This window comes from Canis lupus, chromosome 6 (genome assembly GCF_003254725.2).
Source record: "Canis lupus dingo isolate Sandy chromosome 6, ASM325472v2, whole genome shotgun sequence".
NCBI lineage: Eukaryota > Metazoa > Chordata > Mammalia > Carnivora > Canidae > Canis > Canis lupus.
This window is the reverse complement of record NC_064248.1, coordinates 38205720-38227293: the sequence shown is the minus strand read 5'-3', so window position 1 is coordinate 38227293 and position 21574 is coordinate 38205720. Positions and strand designations below refer to the sequence as shown.

At 59.7% G+C, this 21574-nt stretch overlaps 3 protein-coding genes and 1 long non-coding RNA gene across 10 annotated transcripts; 2 read left to right on the top strand and 2 right to left on the bottom strand.

Moving 5' to 3' along the window:
* Positions 1–1580: 1580 nt before the first annotated feature.
* On the bottom strand, positions 1581–5736 carry LOC112640511 (testisin-like). Its single transcript, XM_025416867.3, has 7 exons — positions 5318–5736; positions 5174–5203; positions 5042–5068; positions 4680–4845; positions 3880–4163; positions 2209–2363; positions 1581–1911 (listed from the first exon to the last, which is right to left on the bottom strand). The coding sequence occupies exons 1-7, from the start codon at positions 5385–5387 to the stop codon at positions 1684–1686; spliced, it is 960 nt and encodes a 319-aa protein (XP_025272652.1). The 5' UTR covers positions 5388–5736; the 3' UTR covers positions 1581–1683.
* Positions 5737–5910: 174 nt separating this feature from the next.
* LOC112640510 (serine protease 33-like) lies at positions 5911–13470 on the top strand. Of its 2 annotated transcripts, XM_035717403.2 has the most exons (6): positions 5911–6879; positions 8397–9437; positions 9947–10109; positions 10522–10799; positions 11870–12036; positions 12819–13470. In XM_035717403.2, the coding sequence occupies exons 2-6, from the start codon at positions 9323–9325 to the stop codon at positions 13059–13061; spliced, it is 966 nt and encodes a 321-aa protein (XP_035573296.1). In that variant the 5' UTR covers positions 5911–6879; positions 8397–9322; the 3' UTR covers positions 13062–13470. The 2 variants fall into 2 exon arrangements, with proteins under 2 accessions (XP_035573296.1, XP_025272651.2); XM_025416866.3 differs by lacking the exon at positions 5911–6879 and having other exon boundaries at positions 8245–9437.
* Positions 7063–16812, bottom strand: LOC112640514 (uncharacterized). Its single transcript, XR_007411312.1, has 4 exons — positions 16767–16812; positions 13316–13436; positions 10304–10401; positions 7063–7479 (listed from the first exon to the last, which is right to left on the bottom strand). It is a non-coding gene; the product is annotated as an uncharacterized LOC112640514 (long non-coding RNA).
* LOC112640512 (testisin-like) lies at positions 16685–21113 on the top strand. 6 transcript variants are annotated; one of them, XR_004816410.2, is made up of 6 exons: positions 16685–16785; positions 17093–17257; positions 17889–18172; positions 20076–20230; positions 20622–20790; positions 20993–21113. XR_004816410.2 is itself a non-coding variant. In XM_049111482.1 (4 exons), the coding sequence occupies exons 1-4, from the start codon at positions 16799–16801 to the stop codon at positions 20846–20848; spliced, it is 792 nt and encodes a 263-aa protein (XP_048967439.1). In that variant the 5' UTR covers positions 16703–16798; the 3' UTR covers positions 20849–20926. The 6 variants fall into 6 exon arrangements, 1 of the variants encoding a protein (XP_048967439.1); XR_007411308.1 differs by having other exon boundaries at positions 16707–16914; XR_007411309.1 differs by lacking the exon at positions 16685–16785 and adding an exon at positions 19081–19192 and having other exon boundaries at positions 16966–17257.
* Positions 21114–21574: the final 461 nt, after the last annotated feature.

Genomic DNA, 21574 nt, shown 5'->3' with positions numbered 1-21574 from the left:
GGCCTCCCTGGCCCCCCAGCACGTGGTACCCCGGGGCAGGACCCTCAGCTGTGCACCAGCGGCCACGGCGGCAGCGGCGGAAGGCCAAGCAGGTGCCCTGGTCAGTGCGGGGTCCCGGCGCGGCCTGCGCCTCTAGGAGGGTGGTGGGCACCCACTCCGGCGGGCGGGCAGTGGCTCCAGCAACAAGGGCACGTGGCTGCGTAGTCTCTGCTGGCCCTTGGGGACCCCTCGGGACGGAGGGCGGGGTAGGCAGGGCGAGACCAGCTGGTGGGAGGGCTGTGAGGGGCGAGGGTCTCAGGCCGGGAGGGGGAACATCCTCCACCAAGGGAACAGCACCTGCAAGGACCTCAGGTCTGACAAGAGCTGGCCACACAAGGGCCACGGGACGGCGTGCGTGGAGCCTTGCAAGGGTGAGGGGCCCAGCCGGGCCAGGAGCCCCGGAGCCCCAGGAAGCCAAGGCAGGGTTCAGTGCCCTTGCCTGCTGGGGGACGGGAGCCCCTCCAGCGCAGGGGGAGCGCAGGAAGGAGCAGAAACAGGGTGCCCACACAGGGCCCCTGAATTGGTGAGGCAGTGAGCGCCCTGCGGGGGCCTCTCTGCCTAGAGGGGAGAACTTTGGTCTTGTTCGTGGTGGCACCGGCGATTGACCACTCTCCCCATTCGAGGAAGCAGAGCCCCCCTTCTGGCCTCCCCCCCCTGCAGATCACAGGTGCGCAGGTGGGTTTGCCCCGGGGATGCAGAGGCAACCCCTGTGATTTCCCACCTGTGATTTCCCACGGGCTTCGGCGGGACTGTGCCTCCCTTGCCCGCAGCGGGAACCTCCTCACTGGGGCTTCTTGCTATCACCCCCCAAATAAACTTCCCGCACCCCGGTCCTGGCCCCAGGCCGGCCTCTGGGAGACAGAGCTCAGGCCTGAGTGGCTGGCATGTGTGGTGGGGCCCACCAGCTAGAGAAGTGGGGAGGTTAGGATATTTCCTCCCCGCACCCCTGCTCCAGTCCTCCTGGGGCCCCAGGGGCTACTAATGTCTTCCCATAAAGGCTCGTTCTTTCTTTCTTTCTTTCTTTCTTTCTTTCTTTCTTTCTTTCTTTCTTTCTTTCTTTCTTTCTTTCCTTCTTTCTTTCTTTCCTTCTTTCCTCCTTTCTTTTCTTTCCTTTCTTTCCTTTCTTTCCTTTCTTTCTTTCTTTCTTTCTTTCTTTCTTTCTTTCTTTCTTTCTTTCTTTCTTTCTTCTTTTTCTTTTTTTGTTAAGATTTTATTTATTTGAGAGAGACAGAGCAAGAGCAGATGGAAGAGGCAGAGGGAGGAGGAGAAGCAGGCTCCCAGCTGAGCAGGGAGCCTGACTCGGGGCTCAATCCCAGGTCCCTAAGATCATGACCTGAGCCGAAGGCAGACACTTCACCAACTAAGCCCCATAAGTTATCTTTCTGTCTGAACTAACTGGAGAAGGTTCTGGGGTATGCAACCCAGACCTGCATGGTCAGACAGCTGGAGCAAGGGTTGCCAGTCAGGGAGTGGTCCTAGGGTGACTGGGAGGGTGTACAGGGAGCCACCTGGGGCCACAGAAGGCTCTGCAAAGCATAGACTCCAACATGCAACCCTGTTTATTTAAAAAGGAACAGTTGGGGGAACCGGGCCTGGCTCAGCAGACGGCCCCAAATCTCAGGGGCTCTGCTGGACTCAGGCCAGCTACAGGAGGGAGGCAAGCCAGAGCAGAGGGAGGAGCAGCTGCAGGCAGGGGGCTGGCCTCTGAATGCTGTTGCGGGCCATGAGCGTCCTGATCCACTTGAAGTGCCTACTGACGTTGGTGTAGACACCAGGCCGGTTGGGCCTACCACAGCCGGATCCCCAGCTCACGATTCCAACCTGAATCCACAGCCCTCTCTTCTCACAGGCCAAGGGTCCGCCTGAGTCACCCTGGGGAGCAGTGCAGATGAGCCAGGCCTGGGGTGGGGCCGGAGGGGCCAGTGGAGAGGTGGGGCCGGCAGGAGGGACTGTGGAGCTGGGCAGACTGGGTGCAAACCTGCCCCCTACCCCAGAAGTGAACAAGCCTCAGTTCCTGCATCTCCAAAGTGGGGCGATAGTCTCTACCCTCTGGGGTGGACACAAGGACCAAATGAGGTGCAAGGAGACAGTTCACTCTCAGGCCTGGGGCTGGGGTGGTGGGAGGCCAGACCCCCAAAACCCCTAGTTGGGGCAGGGAGGAGGACTCACAAAGCAGGCGTCCTGGCCACCGAGGGGGTTGCCAGCACAAACCATGTCTCCCCAGATGTCACGGCGGAAAGTCGGCTGTGCGTAGAGGTAGTTACAGATGGCAGTGTTTATGATGCCGACCTGCACTTCCTGGAGGACGTAGGGGGATGGCAGTGCTGCCGGGGGTGGAGGGGACAGAGAAAGATGGCACCCTGAGCCTCTCCTCTGCCATCTGGTTGGGAGGAATGGCACAGGCCATGGGGTGCGGGAAAGGGTCCCTGGGGCCAGCAGCCAGCATCTGTGGGGTCGGCACGCTGCCAGAGCCCCTTCCTGAGAGCCGGCCTCCCCGTCTGCAGCAAGCGCAGGGCAGCCCTCCCAAGCCAGCACCCTGGGCAAGGGGGGGGGGGGAGCCTGCACAGGTGGAACAGCCCAGGAGCCTTCCTCTCCTCACACAGGAAGTGCTTCCAGAGCCACAGGCCAGTGCTTTAGGATGTGCTCTCAGGGCTCCCAGGGCCGCCTAGGATGCAGCACCATCATCACCCACTTCCAGGTAAGGGAAGATTCAGGGGGAGTTGGGCCCTGGCCGCTCCCCCGCGGAGCACCACAGAAGTGCCAGAGCCTCTTGGCTCACACCCATTCAGCCCTTTCGGCCAGGGGAGGTCTGCGGGGGGGGGGGGGGGGGGGTGCACAGTAGCCAGCCCCTTGCAGGGACAGGACCCTAATTCTAGAGGAAGGCAGGGCTAGCCCTGATTCCTCTAGCACCTGCTGCCCCCTGCTGCCAATTCCAGATTGTGACCTTAAGGACACCCACCCAGGGAGCCCTGGCTTCCCCACTGACTCTCTCTGGGGCCCTGGGGCAATTTCCATGTCTCTCTCACTTTCCTCATTTATGAAGCAGATACAAAAATGTTCCCAGCCTCATCCATAGGTAAGGCCCAGAAGGAAAAGAGACCTCACGCTGCTCCTTCCTCGGCCTTGAGAGCCTGGAACAGTGCCAGGCAAGCAGCACGCATGCCAGGAGCTTCATTTGTCGTGACTGCTGTGTGAAGGGGCTGCAGGAACAGGCCGGGCCAGGGAGCAGTGGATGGGGCAGCTCCAGACCCAGGGCATCTCTGGGGAGGCTGTGCCCAGCAGTTTCAGGGAGTTCATGGGGAGATACACAGGAGGCCCTTCATGCTGGCCCAAGGCCCCCTGGAGTGGGATGGGGAGCTGAGGATCATGAATGGCTGGAGATTGCAAGGATAGAGGAATGGGCAAGGAGTTAGTGCAGGCAGATGAAGAAGGGACGGGAAAGCCAGGGTCAGGGTGCTGAAGGCCGAGTGCACACCCTGGCCGAGGTGCAAAGAATGCTTGGCTAAATCAATCAATGCCGAGGCCTTCTGAGGCCATGCCACAACCCCAACAGCCCTGCAGCCTGGGGAGTGCAGCCCCGGTCCAGCTGGCCTCCCTTTCACTGGGGCTTCTGGCTCACAGTGTCTGGATGGGAGAGGGAACTGGGCGCAGGAACAGGAAGTCCTGTCCTTTCAGGGGGAGCAGCAGCAGACAGCAGGGGAGCAGACAATGCTGAGCTGCCCCCAGGAGGGACCCAGCTGCGCACAGACCCAGGTGGGGGCTGCTGAAGCTGGTGTGGGTGGAACAGATGGTGGAACATAAGGTCCCCCTGTGTACCCCCACACTTGCCCCCAGCCTCACCCTGATTTTCCTGGATGTCCCCCCAGCCAGTCACCCAGCAGTCGGTCCGGTTCTGGAACTCGGAGGAGGAGATCATAACACAGATGGGCTGGACAAACTTATTGTAGGTGACAGAGGAGGATAGCTTTAGCAGGGCGATGTCATAGGATGAAGCCCCCAGGTACATGGGGCTCAAAAAGATCTCCTGCACACTGTACCGGTTGTAGTAAGCCTGAAGATTCCAGATAGATGGGGCGGAAGACAGCTCGCCAAACTGGACTGACCACTCAAAGGGATCATTGTACCTGACCAGGAAAGAGAGAGCAGTCAGGGAGCTTTAGAGAGAGCAGGGTCCCTGAGCACACCTGATGTCTTAGGGACTGGGGGCAGCCGGGTACCTCCCCTGGGGCCTGATGTGGCCCCTCAACCAGCCTGTCACGTCCCACCGCTGTCCTAAAAAGAATGAACAGATGCACAGGACCAAAGCTGGTGGCATCCAAATAGCTGCCTCCACCTGGGGCCACAGGCCAGGCTCTGTGACCAGCACTTATCTGCCTCCTTCCACCTCCTGGTACACCTCCGTTGGGAGGTGGGATGAGGAAGGGGATGGCTGGCGCTGCTACTTGGGAGAAAAGCCAGAAAAGCACAACACAAAAGTGTGTGTGAATGTTCTGAAGAACATTCTAGAAGATGGAGAACAGGGTTTTCCTCACATGGCTGCAGCCAGGCCTGTGGCAGAGGGGCACCCGAGGGTCGCATCTGCACCGGAAGGGCACACAGGCCCCCTCCCGCCCATCAGCCGGCCGTGCCCCCCGACTCACTTGTCGAAGCAGTGCGCGGCCGTGAGCACCCAGCGGCGGCTGAGCAGGCTCGCCCCGCAGTGGTGGGAGCCCCACAGGCGCAGGCTGCCCTGCCAGGGCCAGCGCCCCAGCTGCGAGTCCTTTCCACCCACGACGCGCGTCGAAACAGTTCGTTGGCCACAGGGCCCTGCGACGGACAGACGGACAGATGGATGGACAGACGGACGGAGATACAGGCGGCTGAGCCCGTGGGCGTGAAGGGCAGGGGCTCCCGGGACGGCGGGCGTCGGGGGTCCCGGGGCGGGGGCCTCCCGGGGCCTGGGGACTCTCCCCGCGTGGTCCGCGCCCGCCCCCGCCCCCCCCCACCCGGGCCCGGCAGTTACACGTGAGCAACGACGAGTTCTCGAAACCTGGGGGGGTGGGGCGGGGAGAGAGGAGACGGTGAGGCGCCCCCCGCGCTCGGTGGTCAGGGGTCAGGACCCGCGGGCAGCTGGTCCCACGTCCCGGCGCCTTACCTGCGAACAGCTGGTCGCGGTCCTGAAACTCTGGGGGGGGGTGGCGGGTGAGCTCAGCCCCGCCTGCACGCCCCCCACCTGCAGGGCCCCCGCCTGCACTACCCCCGCCCCCCCTCGACCCCCGCCCGCCCCCGCGGGGCTCACCCTGCCTCCCGAGCTCCGCTAGCACCAGCAGCGCCGCCAGCGCCAGCAGCGCCCCGACGTGCGCGCCCATGGCCTCCTCTCCAGCCTCCTGCGCCGCCTCGGCTTCCGCCCGCTGGGGCGGCCCGGGGCGGCCCCTGGGGGAGAGGGAGCGCCCGCCACGCCGCCCGCGCCTGCCCCCAGCCGGACCTCTGGGGGTGCGGGGGTGCCGGGGTGCGGGGATGCGCGGCCGTCGGGGAGCGTCCGGCCTCCTGGAGCCGGCTTGGCCCTGCCCCTCGGCCTGCGCCCCCAGCCTCAGCGCGCGCCCCAACGGTCCTGTCTGCGGCGACCCCGGGGTCCTGGCGGCCCCCGCCCACCCCCTCCTGCGGGAAGGTCCAGGCTGGCCCACAGCCGGGTTCCCGGGACTCCCGTGGGAATACAGGGACAGCAGTTGCGTGGCTCTTCAGTTGAGCATCTGCCTTCAGCCGAAGTTGGGGTCCCAGGATCGAGTCCCACATCGGGCTCCCTGCAGGGAGCCTGTTTCTCCCTCTGCCTGTCTCTCTCTCTCTCTGTGTCTCGTGAATAAATTTTAAAAATCTTAAAAACAAAACAAAACACAGGGACAAGTCCTGTAGGTGCACTTGGGGCCGGGCCTATGGGGCTCCTGCTGAAGCAAGGGTCCCCCACGGGAGCCAGAGGAGGATGGCCTGGTTTTGACCACCTGGAGGGCACCTACCCCCTCCAGGTCTGCGGCTCCCAGCTGGCGCCGCCCACCTGCACAGGGCCCGCAGCCAGCTTTCCTCTTCAGTGGAGCCAGTTGCAGGGCACAAAGTCACCAAGTTGGCTCTTCAGTTACAGGTGTGAATGGGACAACTGAACTGGGGTCTCCAGGACACCCACAGAGTCACGATTCACCAGAACCCACAGAACTCTTGGAAGCTGTTCTACTCAGGGTTGTAGCTCACTACAGTGGTACAGGGAGCATCAGCAAATGACAAAGGTACAGGGGATAGGTCCAGGAGAGCCAGGTGGAAGCTTCTAGCTTCCCCTTCACCATGGAGTCAGATGGGTGGAGATCAGTTCTCCCAGCAATGACGTGTGTTGACACTCGTGAAGTACGGCCAGCCAGGGAAGCTCACATGAGCCCAGGGGCCTGGGGGTGCTATTATGGGGCTTCCATCATGCAGGCACTGACAGCCCACATGGCTAACCTTAGTTCACAGACATGAGCCCCTCCAGAGGCCCTGAGGATGTGGGTGGCCCCAGGTGGTATTCCCGCTAACTCTCTAGAGGCGCACACAGCTCCAGGTCTACAGAGACACAGTTTTCAAGCAAGACATTCCAAAGGCTCAGGGGTGATTCCCTAGGAGCTGGTCAAGAGCCAGCCCCTTCTTCAGACCGCGCAGCGTGGGAACGTGCTAGGCCTGTTCAGCGAGCCTGTTATGAACCCACAGCAACCAAGACAAAGCAACGCTTGAGGAAAGTCTGTACATGCACCAGAACCATCTATTCGAATAAAATGAGCTGTCTTCAAAGAAAACCAAGACATTCCATTGAATAGCTGACGACTTGGAAAATCCCAGCTGGTACGTCCTCAGAAAGTTCCTTGAGGGTATTTGTAAACACCACACAAGAATTCCTACCCAGGAAAGGGGCAATCAGAGAACTAGAGGGCAGACACTAGACGCTGCTTAGAGAAATCCTTGGAGGCAAGGGCTGAATACTAAAATGGAGGTAACTAGAGGATGAACTGGCAATTTTTTTTTTTAAGATTTTATTTATTCATGAGAGACACACAGACAGAAGGAGGCAGAGACACAGGCAGAGGGAGAAGCAGACTTCCTGCAGGGAGCCCGACACGGGACTTGATTACAGGACCTCAGGATCAAGACCTGAGCCAGAGGCAGACGCTCAACCAGTGAGCCAGCCAGGCGCCCCTACAAGAAGTTTTTTAAGTAATAAAATTAAGGGTTGAGAGAAGACAAGACGAGGCGGAGCTCTAGACCACCCGTCAGGTGAGCCGACTGGCAGACCGGCAGGTGTGTGCCTTGTGTCGCAGCTAGATGCTCCAGGTGTGTCTGCAGCAGCGTGCACTGGCTGGCCCGCCAAATGTGCGGGCAGGTGGTCTCCCCTCCGCATCCTAGGTCTCTAACACAAGCTCAGCAGTAACAAGGGATGGGGTGAGCCTGCATGGAGGAAGAGCAACGTGACGTCACCTCTGAGTCGAATGTTGCCTTGTCCGCTCAGGCTGCTATGACAAAATGCCATAAAGTAGGTGCGTGGCCCATAAACAGCATTTCTTTCTTGTGGTTCCTGGGTTGGAAGTCTGAGGTCAAGGTTTCAGGTGAGCCTGCTTCCTGGTTCACAACTGGGCCCTCACATAGCAGAAGGGGTGAGGGAGCTCTCTGTGTCTCCGAGGGCACTGATCCCACTCACGAGGACTCCACCCTCCTGACCTCATCACCCCCCAGAGGCTCCACCTCTGAACACTGGGCTTCAACAGATGGATTTTGACAGATGAACGTGGCGGCGGGGTGGGCATTCTGATCACAGCACAAGCCTGTGCATATATTTTTCTTTTTTAAGATTTTATTTATTTATTTGACAGAGAGCACAAGCAGGAGAGCTGCAGAGAGAGAGGAAGAAGCAGACTCCCAGATGAGCAGGGAGCCCAATGCGGGGCTCAATCCCACAAACCCCCGAGATTACCACCTGAGCCAAAATCAAGAGTCAGACCTTTAGTTTGCCTTCGACCCAGGGTGTGATCCTAGAGTCCTGGGATCGAGTCCCGCATCAGGCTCCCTGCATGGAGCCTGCTTCTCCCTCTGCCTGTGTCTCTGCCTCTCTCTCTCTCTCTCATGAATAAATAAATAAAATATATATATTTTTTAAAAAGTCAGGCGCTTAACCAATGGAGCCACCCAGGCACCCCAGGGCTAAGAGTCTTAAGAATGAAATACAGGAAAACTTCACATTGACCCAAGTTACAAGCCACCAAAAAGCTATGAGGCCTTTATGGCACTGACAACAGAGCTTTGAAATACATAAAGGAAAAAAAAAGTTCTAAACGCTCAAGATATAAATAAATTCACATTCTTCTCAGAAATCAAGAGATCTGGCAAGTGGAAAAAGCAGTAACACCAGAGTATCTGCTGAAGGTGATTTTGGCCTAACTCAAGGATGTGAGGCTGCTCCGAGATCCACACACCCTCCAGGGGAGTGAGTGCTCTGGAGGGGAGGCTGCCCCTGGGCTAGGTTGACGGGGCACCAGAAAGGATGGGTACTTCTTGAGAAACGGAGAAAGCGGGAATCAGGGAAGATCTCCCGCACCCCTCCGTCCCCCTGTGCCCAGGGCTGGGCAGCTCTGCTTTCTGGGCCACAGGTTTTCCAGACGCAAGGCCAGGCCAGGCCAGGCCGTCCAGGTGCTTGCTATTTGTGGTCAGGCAAAGACACCAGGGTGTCTGCTCCACCTCCTTGAATAATGGGTCCCCTCTCACTTCCTGGGCATCCTGGCCCCATCTTAGGACCTTCAGAGCCCCGGGGCGGAAATGAACTGCTTAGGCAGCAGAGTAGAGTGTGTCCTAGGTGCCAGTTCCAGCCCCTCTGCCCCCGGGCCCCCCGCACTGTGGCACAAAGTAGAATTTCTGGCTTCGTCACCTGTTGGGCCTTGGGCAAGTGGTTCAACCACAGGAGTCTGGCTTCCTGTGCTGTAAGATGGGGGTCGTACTAGCTCCTGGGGAATCAGTTGGGAGGTACACGGCCTGGCTGATGTGGGGCCGCTACATGTGGCCGTCAGTGGTGTGGGAGGCTGGTGCTAGGAGGCCAGGGCCAGGGAGGGAGGGTCCCCAGGGTCTTGCCTAAGATGTGGAGGAGACCCAGGATCCTGTGCCCAGGAGGAGTGGGAGCCAGGCGAGGCGTGGAGGCGTCAGCCCCGCCCTGAGGCAAGCCCCGCTCCTGGGCTGGACTGCAATCATCCCCTGCTCCTCAGTCTGAGGACTCTGGCCCCGGAAGTGGTGGCGGGAGCACACCATGGAGCTGGCCCTCACTGCCGTCCTGCTCTCCCTCCTCCCCGTGGCCCTCCAGGAGAGCACCCCCGCTCTCCCATCCGGCAGCTCCCTGATGAATGAGATAGACCTGGATGCAGGTAGGACAAATACCGGGGTGGGGAGACAGTGAGAGCCTGAGGTTTGCGGGCAGATAAAGAGGAGGAGATCCTCCCAGCCCCATCCCTTATGGCCTGAACTCAGGCAGGTGCGCTAAGGAGCCCAGGCTCTCAATCAGACACTCCCAGGCTGCTGCACCTACACCGCCTCCACCAGGCAGGTGCCGATGACGTGGCACACAGAGTGCTGCAGACCCTCCCGGGAGCCCGGGGCCAGCGGCCCACCACCTCCCTGTTCCTGCCGCGCCTGGAAAGCCCATCCAGGCCCCCAGCTCCCACTTCCCTCAGCTCAGCTGCCCTGTCCCCCCACCCCGGGTCACCAAGCCCTGCCCTCCAGCAGGAATTCTTACAAAGAATTCCACCTCGTGGAGCCCAAGAAGAAGAGACCAGATGCCAACCCATGAGTGGTAGGGATAAATGAGGCCGGGTCTGCAGGGCCCGAGGAGCCCAGAGGGGACCACCTATAACCGGCCCATGGACTCCTCCTGCAGTGTGTGGACGCCCACGTATGACAGGCCGCATCGTGTCAGGGCAGGATGCCCAGCTGGGCCAGTGGCCATGGCAGGTCAGCCTGAGGGAGAATGGAGAGCATGTGTGTGGGGGCTCCCTGATTGCTGAGGACTGGGTGCTGACTGCGGCCCACTGCTTCCACCAGTGAGTATCTTCTGGGAGGGCACAAGTATGAGCCCCGGGGGGAGCCAGGACCCGCCCTTCCCCACCAGCACCCTTCCTTCCCCATTTGAACCACAGCCTTCCACCCATCTGGAATTAGGTGGCATAAATATCCTCCTGGGGGGTCACTTATCCACCCAGGATGGCCTCTGCCCTCAAGCCTGTCTCACACTCACCAAATAGAGGAGGTGGTCGCATCTTTGCAGGGGTGTCTTGAGGAATAAACGGGGTACTCTTCGTTTCTGGTGTGCACTCAGCTTGTAAAGTTGTCCGTCTATAAAACAACAAGTTGTCCGTCTGTAATGTTAGGACCCTCAAATCAAGACGGTCCCTGGCCCCCACCCGGGAGACCCTGGCACAGCCTCCGTGACCCCCTGGACTTCCCCACCTCCAGGAACCAGCCCCTGTCTTCCTACGTCGTGCTGCTGGGCTCCATCTCCTCCTACCCTCAGGCCGATGAGCCCCAGGAGTTCCAAGCCGTGGCCCAGTTCATCATCTACCCAGATTATTCGGAGAAGCTCGGCACTGGGGACATCGCCCTAGTGCAGCTGGCCTCACCGGTCAACTTCACTGACCTCATCCTTCCTGTCTGCCTCCCCAAACCCGGAGACCCCCTGGGTAATGGCACCTGGTGCTGGGTCACCGGCTGGGGAAACATCGCCGCGAATCAGCGTAAGGACACAGGGAGCGTGGTGGGGGGTGGGGGGTGGGGACCAGTGTGGGCGGGGCCTCCCTGGCCAGCAGCACCGGCCACCACACTCACACAGGATGGACCCGGAGCCTGCACACCGGGATGGGCGGAGCACAGGGGAGCCGGTGAAATACCGGGACCTCCCTCGGATAAGCAGCCTGCGGCCCCAGACCCCCTCCCGGGCTCCCCGAAGGCTCCAGCGGAGGATCCTCCAGGCTCCTTCCAGCTTCTGCTGGCTCCTGGCAATGCTTGGTGTCCCTGGGCTGGTGGCCCCAGCCTGCCCCCATCTTCACCCGGCCTCTCCCCTGGGGGTCTGCGTGTCCTCTGCTTTTCTGTCTTGCCTGGATCCAGGATGACTTCACCTTGACTAGTTAAATTGCGAAGGCCCTCTTCCCACAAAAGTTCACCTTCTGAGGTGTGGGTGCATATGAGTCTTTGAGAGGCACTCTTCAGGCCATTTCTGGCCACAGCCTGGGAGGGCTGAGAAGAGTAGGGTCATCTGCTGAAAGTGACTTGCCCCGGGTCTTGGCTCGTGCCCCTCGGTCCCTTGTGTGTCCAGCTCGCCCCACTGCCTGGTCACCGGGAGGGCAGCGCCACACCTTGGAGCAGGTCCTGCCACAGGAAGGAAGGGAACAGCTTTCCCTTTCCTTAAAGATTTTATTTATTCGTGAGAGACACACAGAGAGACAGGCAGAGACACAGGCACAGGGAGATGCAGGCTCCCTGCAGGAAGCCCGACACAGAACTCGATCCCAGGACCCTGGGATCAGGACCTGAGCTAAAGGCAGACACTTAACCGCTGAGCCACCTAGGCGTCCCTCCCTTTCCCTTTCTGAGTGGGCTCACCGCGCTACCTCGGCCTTGTGTCAGGGCTTCCTGAACACCAATGCGGGACCCTGTTCGTCGAGCAGCAGAGGAGGGCGTGCAAAACGGCAAGAAACGGCTTCTTGTCATTAGTTCATCAGAGTGTGTGCAAGAGAGTAGGGACTGGCCAGCTGAGAGCCAGGGGATGGTGCCGTCCCGTCTGAGTGCCGCTCTGCTCCCCACCCAGCACTCCCTCCACCCTTCACCCTGAAGGAGGTGAACGTACCCCTCATTGACACCCAGACCTGTGATGCCTACTACCAGGAGAACTCTAACAACCCCAGCCAGGAGCCCATCATCTTCGAGGACATGCTCTGTGCCGGCTTCGAGAGTGGCCAGAAAGACGCCTGCGGGGTGAGCAAGCAGCCCTGATGGGGGCCAGGGTCTCCCAGTGCCCATTACCCCCTGGGGACTCCCCAGGGCAGACACGCTCCCTGTCACCCCCCCCGGGACCCCCTAGGGCAGACCCACTCCCTGTCACCCAGTGACACCCCCCCCCAAAGACCCCCCTTCCAGGGCAGAGGAGGACAACATTGTTTTAAATACAAGAGTCAATTCAAATAGAAAAACAATCCCTTTAAATACATCATACCAACATGATCAGAATATGAAATATTTCAAAAGTGCTTAAGCAAACTGTGACCATATCCCTTATTCCTAAAGCTTTTATTTTGGGGCCAGAAATGTCTTTTTTTCTTTCCCAAAAATAACACTCAGGGCCTCTGAGCAAATTATCCTGAGGAGCAGGTCACTTCTAGGCTGCATTGGTTTCGTCTTTGACTGCTCTTCATCACATGCCCTATTAGTCTTGTTTAATCACAGAATTTTTTCATCAAAACCAAAGCAAACAGCATGAGTAGCAACACAGAAGTGTTCCTCAGAACCCCTACTCTGAAATGCACGGTTTTATTTAAAGAATGCGGTATTCCCATCCCACAGCTTGTCCCACGTGTCAGGGATTTTGCCCCAAATTCCCAGGCCTCTGCTGCCTTCCAGAAACATCCAGCTCACCAATCCTCCATCCACTAGACCTAGCCAACAGGCCTGAAGAGAGGTTGGTGGGCATAGGGAGGCCCTCGTGGAAGGAGGGAAGACGAAGCAGGTGGCCCTACACTCCTGGACTCCTTTGTCCCTAGGGCGACTCTGGAGGCCCCCTGGTCTGCGACGTTGGAGTCTGGACCCAGGCAGGCATAGTGAGCTGGGGATATGACTGCGGCCTCCCTAAAAGGCCAGGAGTGTACATCAACGTCAGCGTCTACACCACGTGGATTACCAGCCAGATCCAGAGCTCAGCCCAAGGCGTCAGAGCCTTCTTCCCCGCCAGGCTGTTGGTTCTGATCCCGCTGGGGGCCGCCCTGGCCGCCGTGGGGCTTGCCTAACCGGGCAGCGGGCCCTGCGGCCTCAGCCTCTGCGTTGTAGACCCTCCGCTGCTGGCCTGCGTCCTGCAAGAAACCCCTCCCCAGACCCTCCGTGGCTGGCTGCCTTCCGCCAGCCTCCCCGGCCCCTGCCTGCCCCCCATCCCCCCACTTCAGACCCCACGACCTGGGACCCATAGGCCTCAAGGTGCCCTCAGCCTCCCTGCCAACTTGGGAACCCCTGGGGACAGAGCCTGGTTGTCCTGCCCCTCACTCACCATCCAAGTCCGATTCCCAGGTGCACCTGCACTCGGGGACTCCTCTGGGGGCTTGGGGGACCCTTGGAACTGGGCTTTCAAGTCCCCAGTGCTGGGCTGGTGCCTTTGCGGGCCTGTCTACCTGAGAGGCAATAAACGCAAGCTGGCGGGCAGAAGGGCATCGCTTCCTCGCGGGCCGAGCCGCCCCCCGCGCCTCCGGACCCCAGAGGCTGTCCGCGAAAGCATCTCCCATTCCCGGTTTTTCAGACGGGGAGACTGAGGGCTTCAAGCTCCAGGGCTTGCCCGAGCACAGTCACATGGCAGCCCTGTCCCTAGGTTCAGTGGGTGGCACAGCAACACCCTGGGGGCGCGGCAGGGCTGGCAGTGAATCCGTCCACCTCAGGTGTGAACCTGGAAGGCTCAGAGCCGGGCCGAGCTCGCCGGCCATCCTCTCCCTCTTTCCCCAGCTTGGCTCTCCAGGAGCCTGGAACCTGCTGGAGATGTGTGAGCCAGCCGGCAGCGGGAGGAGGGAGCCCAGGTTGGGTCCTAGGGCGACGGTTTCCATCGGGTGGGACATGGGGGGGGCAGGCGGCAGGCTGAGCCCCTTCTGGGACAGGCGCCACCCCGCCTATGCCTGGCTCTCCCACCCACAGGCGAGCCGAGTGGTCACATCCTCAGCGGCCCCCTCGGCCCCCAGGCAGCAGGCTGAGAAACCTTCATCCTCTGAGCACCGCCCCCACCGCCCCTGCAGCGCCTTCTCCAGTGTCCCCTGTCCCTGCAGCCGAGGCCACCCAAACCCCACACCCCTCCCTCTCTGGAGGCTTCTCTGGATGCACAGGGCCTGGGTGTCCCCGTCAGGGCTGTCTCCTGGTGGCCAGGTAGCTGAGGACCCCCAGCCCCAGCCCCCGGGCCTCTCTGGGCGGCGGGGAGCAGCTGTGCAGGCAGGATGGGGGCGGTGGCTAAGGACGGCCACGAGCCTGGAGCCCCAACTGTTAGAGCGTGAGCCCCACACCGCAGCCCGCCCTGTGGGAGACAAGCATGTGCAGGATCTCCGTGGTCATCTGGCACTCAGACCGCAGCTACGGGCTGACACCAGGGTCATCGCTGCTGTCACCACGCCCCCCAGGCCCCAGATGCTGCTCGTATCCAACATGTGCCAGCCAGAGCAGTGTGCTGGGTAGCCAGCCGGGCACACCAGGGGGAGGGTGAGCACAAGTAAGCACAGACATGAGCTCCAGCTGCTGCCGTCCACCGTCTGTGGGCACCTCGAGGGGTGGCAGCCGAGTGTGGTGGCACAGATGAGGGAGAGGAGGACATGCTACCTCCTCACCCACCTGGAGGGATCTCAGTGACCTCCCTGAGCCTTGCGCACCCTGTCTGAGGATCCCCAAGAGCTGACGTCCCCTAAGGAGCTTGGAGGGGCCACCTCCTGCCCCCCCCCGCCCCCCGTGCTCCTCCACACTGCTCCTCCTGGGCCAGGATACCTGGAGGGCCCTCTGGGATGGCTGCGATGGGGCCCGCCAGGGCCAGAGCCCCCCACCCTGGGAGATGCTCTGCCTCCCTCCTTCTCTTCTACCTTTTCTCCTTCCCCCTTCCTTCCTTGCCTCTCCGTCCACCCTTAATTCCACATAGCTTGTCATGTGGGGGCAGTCCACGGCCAGGTGCACATGTGACCGAATGAGATCATTTTGGATATGGCTGACTTCTTGGGGGGGCCTGGGGCATGGAGCTTGCTGGAGATGGGAGGGGGGCCGGGCAAGCTTTGCTGAGGGGTCACCTTAGCACAAGACTGGACGGGCTGTGGAGCAGCCTCGGGAGAGGAGTCGGCAGGGAGAGCCCGCCCCCCCTGAAGCAAGCTTGGAGTTCAGGAGGAAGAGGAAAAGACAGCTTGGGGGGGGTGCTGGGGGGTGCTGGGGGGCAAGGGAGAGGTGGTCAGAGGGGCTGTTGTGGGCTGCGGGAGCCTGGACCCTTTGTGGCAAGACCTCGGCTTGAGCGACCCTCTGGGCCGCAGCTCCCCGAACAGCTTCAGGATGTGGTGGCTGGCACGGTGTCGCCGGCAACCAACGTGCCACACTTGGCCCAGACCGTAGGAGCTCACAGGACACTAGCAGGTTACAAGTGCTGTGGTGCCAAAGGCCACACCGGGGGACCACTTTAGGGAAAAATCTTGCCCCCTTGCCATGCCTGGGGACCCAGTCCCTACCCAACCATGGCCTCCCACACGCCCCATCTGTCCCGAGTCCACCTGCCTGAGCCCCTCACTCTGCAGGTGATGGGGGTGAGCACGCCAGTGTGTGAAGCCAAGGGGGCCAGCTTCATGGTCTGGAGAAGGTTCCAAGGTCACCAAGCACCGAGTGCCTCTCACAGGCATCTCCTTCAAGGTGCCCTGGGTCAAGGACACCCTGAGGACCTCTCTCGCCTGCTCCTCCAGGTAGGGACCGCGCTCTGGCTGCTGCTGCCTCTAGCACCTGATCCCTTGGCCACTCACCCCTGGGGCGTTGTGGGGCAGGGCTCCCACTAGTGCACACCGAGGGAGACTTCCGCAAGCCCACACTGGCTCTCCTCTGGCTGGGCAGACCTCAGAAGGCAATCGCTTTGCAAATCCTCCCCCATCCGCGCTAATGCTCAGGACACCGAGAGGGCCATCGAGAGGGCACAACCCCCCACACTCCAAGGCGCATTGAGGGAGTCACTGGTTACAGGGACGCTGGGATGGAGGACCTCATGGTGTCCGTGAAACCGCCTTGAGGTTTCAACTCCAAAATTTACCTCGGAGGAAGAGGAGGAGGAAGAGGAAGGGGGCTGGGGGCAGCCTGGGTTGGGCGGGAGCAGCCCGGCGTGGGCTCAGGGAGGGGCTACACCTGACGCCATCATCTCCCCCAACAAAGAAACGGATCTTCTTTTCCTGGCTCGGCCCCATACCGCCCGGCTGAGCGCGCCCTCAGGAGGACTTGTTCCTGTGTTCCCACGGGAGTCCCGGGGACCCGGCTGTGGGCCAGCCCGGCCCTTCCCGCAGGAGGGGGTGGGCGGGGGCCGCCAGGACCCCGGGGTCGCCGCAGGCAGGACCTTTGGGGCGCGCGCTGTGGCTGGGGGCAACTGCCCGAGGGGAAGGAAGGGCCAAGCCGGCACCGGGAGGACATCGGCTGCACCCCCGCACCCCCAGAGGTCCGGCTGGGGGCAGGCGCGGGCGGCGTGGCGGGCGCTCCCTCTCCCCCAGGGGCCGCCCCGGGCCCCCCCAGCGGGCAGAAGCGGAGGCGGCGCAGGAGGCTGGAGAGGAGGTCATGGGCGCGCACGTCGGGGCGCTGCTGCTGGCGCTGGCGGCGCTGCTGGTGCAAGCTGAGCTCGTGGGGGCGGGCGGGCGTCGAGGGGGGGCGGGGGTCTTGCGGGGGGGGGGCGGGGGCCCTGCAGGTGGGGGGCGTGCTGGCGGGGCTGAGCTCACCCGCCCCCCGCACCTCCCCCAGAGTTTCAGGACCTCGACCAGCTGTTCGCAGGTAAGGCACCGGGATGTGGGACGAGCTGCCCGCGGGCCCTGACCCCCCACCCCCGACCACCGAGCGCGGGGGCGCCTCACCGTCTCCTCTTCCCCCGCCCAGGTTTCGAGAACTCGTCGTTGCTCACGTGTAACTGCCGGGCCGGGGGCGGGGGGGGGGGGGGGAGCCGGCGCGGACCACGCGGGGAGGGTCCCCAGGCCCCGGGAGGCCCCCGCCCCGAGACCCCCGACTCCCGCCGTCCCGGGAGCCCCTGCCCTTCGCGCCCGCGGGCTCAGCCGCTGTCCATCTGTCCGCCTGTCCGTCGCAGGGCCCTGCGGCTTCCACAAAATCCAGCTGCGCACGTGGTGGGTGGAAAGGACTTGGAGCCGGGGCAATGGCCCTGGCAGGGCAGCCAGCTCCGGGGGAGGCACCAGCACTGCGGGGCAAGCCTGCTCAGCTGCCGGGTGCTCAAGGCCATGCACTGCTTCCTCAAGTGAGTCGGAGGTGGGGGCCCGGTTCCACCCGCTGGGGTGCCCCTCAGCCCCAGGCCAGGCTGCAGCCACGTGAGGAAAACCCTGTTCTCCATCTTCTAGAATGTTCTTCAGAACATTCACACACACTTTTGTGTCATGCTTTTCTGGCTTTTCTCCCCAAGTAGCAGCGCCGCCATCCCCTTCCTCATCCCACCTCCCCACGGAGGTGTACCAGGAGGTGGAAGGAGGTGGGTAAGTGCTGGGCACAGAGCCTGGCCTGTGGCCCCGGGTGGAGGCAGCTACTTGGATGCCACCAGCTTTGGTCCTGTGCATCCGTTCATTGTTTTTTAGGACAGTGGTGGGAGGTAACAGGCTGGTTGAGGGGCCACATCAAGCCCCAGGGGAGGCACCCGGCTGCCTCACCTCCATGTCCCCAGAGGCCTCAGATTCTAGGACTTTGGACTATCTTCTCTGGGCCGTCATCATTTCTGCACTGGACACTTCAGGCCATGAAAGGAACTCTGTTGTTGTTGTCCAGGGTGCACCCTAGTAGCACCTGAAGCAGTCTCCCCTCAGGAAGTGAGCCCCAGGTGTGCTCAGGTGGCCCTCCGTTCTCTAAGGACTCATAACTGCTCTTTCCTCCCTTGCCAGGCACAGTGATCCCTTAAAATGGACGGCCCATATTGGTGAGCTGTCTTCTAGGCCACATTACTGGAAACTGTGGACCTTCTACCATCGTTACAGGGTGAAGGATATTATCATATACCCCCAATTTGAGGGGACTTCACTCAACGACATCGCCCTGCTGAAGCTGTCCTCTTCTGTCACCTACAATAAGTATATCCAGCCCATCTGTGTTATGATCTCCTCCTCCAAGTTCCAGAACCAGACCAACTGCTGGGTGACTGGCTGGGGGGACATCCAGGAAAATCAGGGTGAGGCTGGGGGCAAGTGAGAGGTGCACAGGGGGTCTTATGTTCCACCATCTGTTCCACCCACACCAGCTTCAGCAGCCCCCACCTGGGTCTGTGCGCAGCTGGGTCCCTCCTGGGGGCAGCTTAGCATTGTCTGCTCCCCGGCTGTCTGCTGCTGCTCCCCCTGAAAGGACCAGACTTCCTGTCCCTGCACCCGGTTCCTTCTCCCATCCAGACACTGTGAGCCAGAAGTCCCAGTGAGAGGGAGGCCGGCTGGACCGGGGCTACACTCCCCAGGCTGCAGGGGCTTGGTAATTTTGGGGGTGGGCTTGTCAGAAAGGTCTCAGGTGTTTTGGGGTTTTTTTATTTCAGATTTAACTCACAACACATAAAATTCACCATTTAAAAATGTGCAACTGTGCAATTTAATACATTCATGGTGTATAACCATCAACGTTGTCAAGTCTCACAACATTTCCATCGCTCCCCAAGGAGACCTGACAATCAGTGAGCAGTGACCATGTCTTACCCTTTCCTTCCGGCCTTTGGCAGCCACTAACAAGCTTTTTGTCCTTATGGATTTATCTATTCTGGCTATTTCATGTAAATGGATTCATACACTCTGTGGCCCTTTGGTTACTTTCATTTAATGCAGTGTTTTCAAAATTTGTCCATGTTATAGTACATGTCGGAATTTCGTTCCTTTTTTTTTTTTTTTTAAGGTTTTCTTTATTTGTTCTTGAGACACACAGACAGAGAGAGGCGGAGACACAGGCAGAGGGAGAAGCGGACTCCATGCAGGGAGCCTGATGTGGGACTTGATCCCAGAATTCCAGGATCACTCCCTGAGCTGAAAGCAGACGCTCAACCACTGAGCCACCCAGGCGTCCCTAAATACCTCTTTTCTTTTCTTTTGTGTATATACCTAGGAGTACAACTGCTGAATCATGTGGTAATTCCATATTTAACTTTTTGAGGAACCAAGAAGCAGCATTCCACAATAGCTGCACCATTTTACATTGCCATCAACAATGAATGAGGGTTAGAATTTCTCTTCTTCTCAATACTTGTTATTTCCATTTTTTTCCATACTAGTGGATGTGAAGTGGTACCTCATTGTGGGTTTGATTTGCATTTCCCTAATATGACAGTAATACTGAGCATCTTTTCATGTGCTTTTTGGCTATATGTAGATCTTTCCTAGATAAATGACTATTCAAGGCCTTTACTTATTTTTACTTAAATATTTTATTTATTTATTTGACAGAAAGAGAGAGAGCACAGATAGGCTGAAAAACAGGCAGAGGGAGAGGTAGAGGCAGGCCCCCCACTGAGCAGAGAGCGCGATGCAGGGCTCGATCCCATGGCCCTGGGATCATGACCTGAGTTAAAGGCAGATGCTTAACCAGTTGAGCTACCCAGGCATCCCTACCCTCATCTTTTGATAGTTTGATGAAAATATATCTCAGTGTGGATTTCGTTCTGTTTATCCTATTTGGAGATTGTTCAGCTTCTTCTGGATATAGATTCATATCTTTTAACAAATCCGTGGCATTTTCAAGCTGGATGCTGCAGGTGTAGTATATTAATCCTAAACCGCCTCAGTGTGTTTATACCCCACCCCCTGCAGCCCTGTGCATGCTGTGGCTAAGGGACCTCCCCAGTGGTTCAGGCAGGGGCTGTCATCTCCCTTCTACAGAGAGGGAAACCGAGTGTCAGCTGTCCATCCATTGGATCCTTCTGCGATGTTATTCATCACCCACCATGAGCAGGGTGCTGGGCTGGCACAGAAGAGTCCTCGAGAGTGATGTCCCCGGCTCTGTGGGTTCCCCAGGGACTTCACCCCTGTCCCAGATGGCAGAGGAAGGGCTAAAGGCTAAAGTCGCCGTCTCTCTCTCTCTCTGTCACCCCCAACCCTTGGCAGCTCTACCGCCTCCTTAGAATCTCCAGGAAGTGCAGGTCTCTATCATAAACAACTCCAGGTGTGACTACCTGTTCCAACAGCCCAGCATCCTCAGTTACAACCTCAATGACATGATTTGTGCTGGCTCCGAGGATGGTAGCCGTGATGCCTGTAGAGTGAGTGCTCCAGCCCCAACAGCGCCTTGCTGGAACCAGGCACCACCCCTCCGGACCTGGAGCCTGGGAGCAACCACTGTGATGCTCATCAACCCCCCTTAGCATTTATTTGTGAGAAAAAGCAGAAGGCCTTAGTTATCCAGGCTGGGAGACAAGCATTGTTTTGCATTAATTGTACCTCCTTTTATCCTCACCTGAAAATGGGGGGGGGGCAGACAGAGACTATTGCCCCACTTTGCAGACGTAGAAACTGAGGCTTGTTCACTTCCGGGGTGGGGGGTAGGGTTTGCACCCAGTCTGCCCAGCTCCACAGTCCCTCCTACTGGCCCCACTTCTCCACTGGCCCCTCCGGCCCCACCCCAGGCCTGGCTCATCTGCACTGCTCCCCCAGGTGACTCAGGCGGACCCTTGGCCTGTGAGAAGAGAGGGCTGTGGATTCAGGTTGGAATCGTGAGCTGGGGATCCGGCTGTGGTAGGCCCAACCGGCCTGGCGTCTACACCAACATCAGTGCATATTTCAACTGGATCAGGACGCTCATGGCCCACAGCAGCATTCAGAGGTCAGCCCCCTGCCTGCAGCTGCTCCTCCCTCTGCTCTGGCTTGCCTCCCTCCTGTAGCTGGCCTGAGTCCAGCAGAGCCCCTGAGAGTTGGGGCCATCTGCTGAGCCAGGCCCCGTTCCCCCAACTGTCCCTTTTTTATTATTTATTTATTTATTTATTTATTTATTTATTTATTTATTTATTTTTATTTATTTATGATAGTCACAGAGAGAGAGAGAGAGAGAGAGGCAGAGACACAGGCAGAGGGAGAAGCAGGCTCCATGCACCGGGAGCCCGACGTGGGATTCGATCCCGGGTCTCCAGGATCACGCCCTGGGCCAAAGGCAGGTGCCAAACCGCTGCGCCACCAGGGATCCCTGTCCCTTTTTTAATAAACAGGTTTGCATGTTGGAGTCTATGCTTTGCAGAGCCTTCTGTGGCCCTGGGTGGCTCCCTGGACACCCTCCCAGTCACCCCAGGACCACTTCCTGACTGGCAACCCTTGCTCCAGCTGTCTGCACCATGCAGGTCTGGGTTGTAAACCCCAGAGCCCTCTCCAGTTAATTCAGCCAGAAAGATAACTTATGAGAGGACATGAGAGCTGGCCAGCTCCCCTCTCAGGTTTGGCCCATGCCCCCAGAGATGGCGGTGTATCCCCAGGGTCTCTTGTCACCATCCCACCAGCCCCTCCAGCTGCCCCAAGGGGAACACCTGTGGCCCCACTGCCACCAAGCCCTCCGAGGCCATAAAGGTCAGGAGCTGTGGGAGGACAGGAGGCTGCTGCTTTCATTCTTGTAGCACTTT

Bases quoted from the DNA above. Each gene is read 5' to 3' on its own strand.
- LOC112640511 (XM_025416867.3), bottom strand. From the start codon at position 5,387: ATGGGCGCGCACGTCGGGGCGCTGCTGGCGCTGGCGGCGCTGCTGGTG. The intron at 5,069-5,173 runs GTAAGGCGCCGG...CCACCCCCCCAG, and splicing joins CCGCGACCAGCTGTTCGCAG to GTTTCGAGAACTCGTCGTTG. The intron at 1,912-2,208 runs GTGAGTCCTCCT...ACTGCTCCCCAG, and splicing joins GTGGCCAGGACGCCTGCTTT to GGTGACTCAGGCGGACCCTT.
- LOC112640510 (XM_035717403.2), top strand. From the start codon at position 9,323: ATGGAGCTGGCCCTCACTGCCGTCCTGCTCTCCCTCCTCCCCGTGGCC. The intron at 10,110-10,521 runs GTGAGTATCTTC...CCCCACCTCCAG, and splicing joins GCGGCCCACTGCTTCCACCA to GAACCAGCCCCTGTCTTCCT. The intron at 10,800-11,869 runs GTAAGGACACAG...CTCCCCACCCAG, and splicing joins AAACATCGCCGCGAATCAGC to CACTCCCTCCACCCTTCACC.
- LOC112640512 (XM_049111482.1), top strand. From the start codon at position 16,799: ATGTGGGACGAGCTGCCCGCGGGCCCTGACCCCCCACCCCCGACCACC. The intron at 17,258-17,888 runs GTGAGTCGGAGG...CTCCCTTGCCAG, and splicing joins GCCATGCACTGCTTCCTCAA to GCACAGTGATCCCTTAAAAT. The intron at 18,173-20,621 runs GTGAGGCTGGGG...CTGCTCCCCCAG, and splicing joins GGACATCCAGGAAAATCAGG to GTGACTCAGGCGGACCCTTG.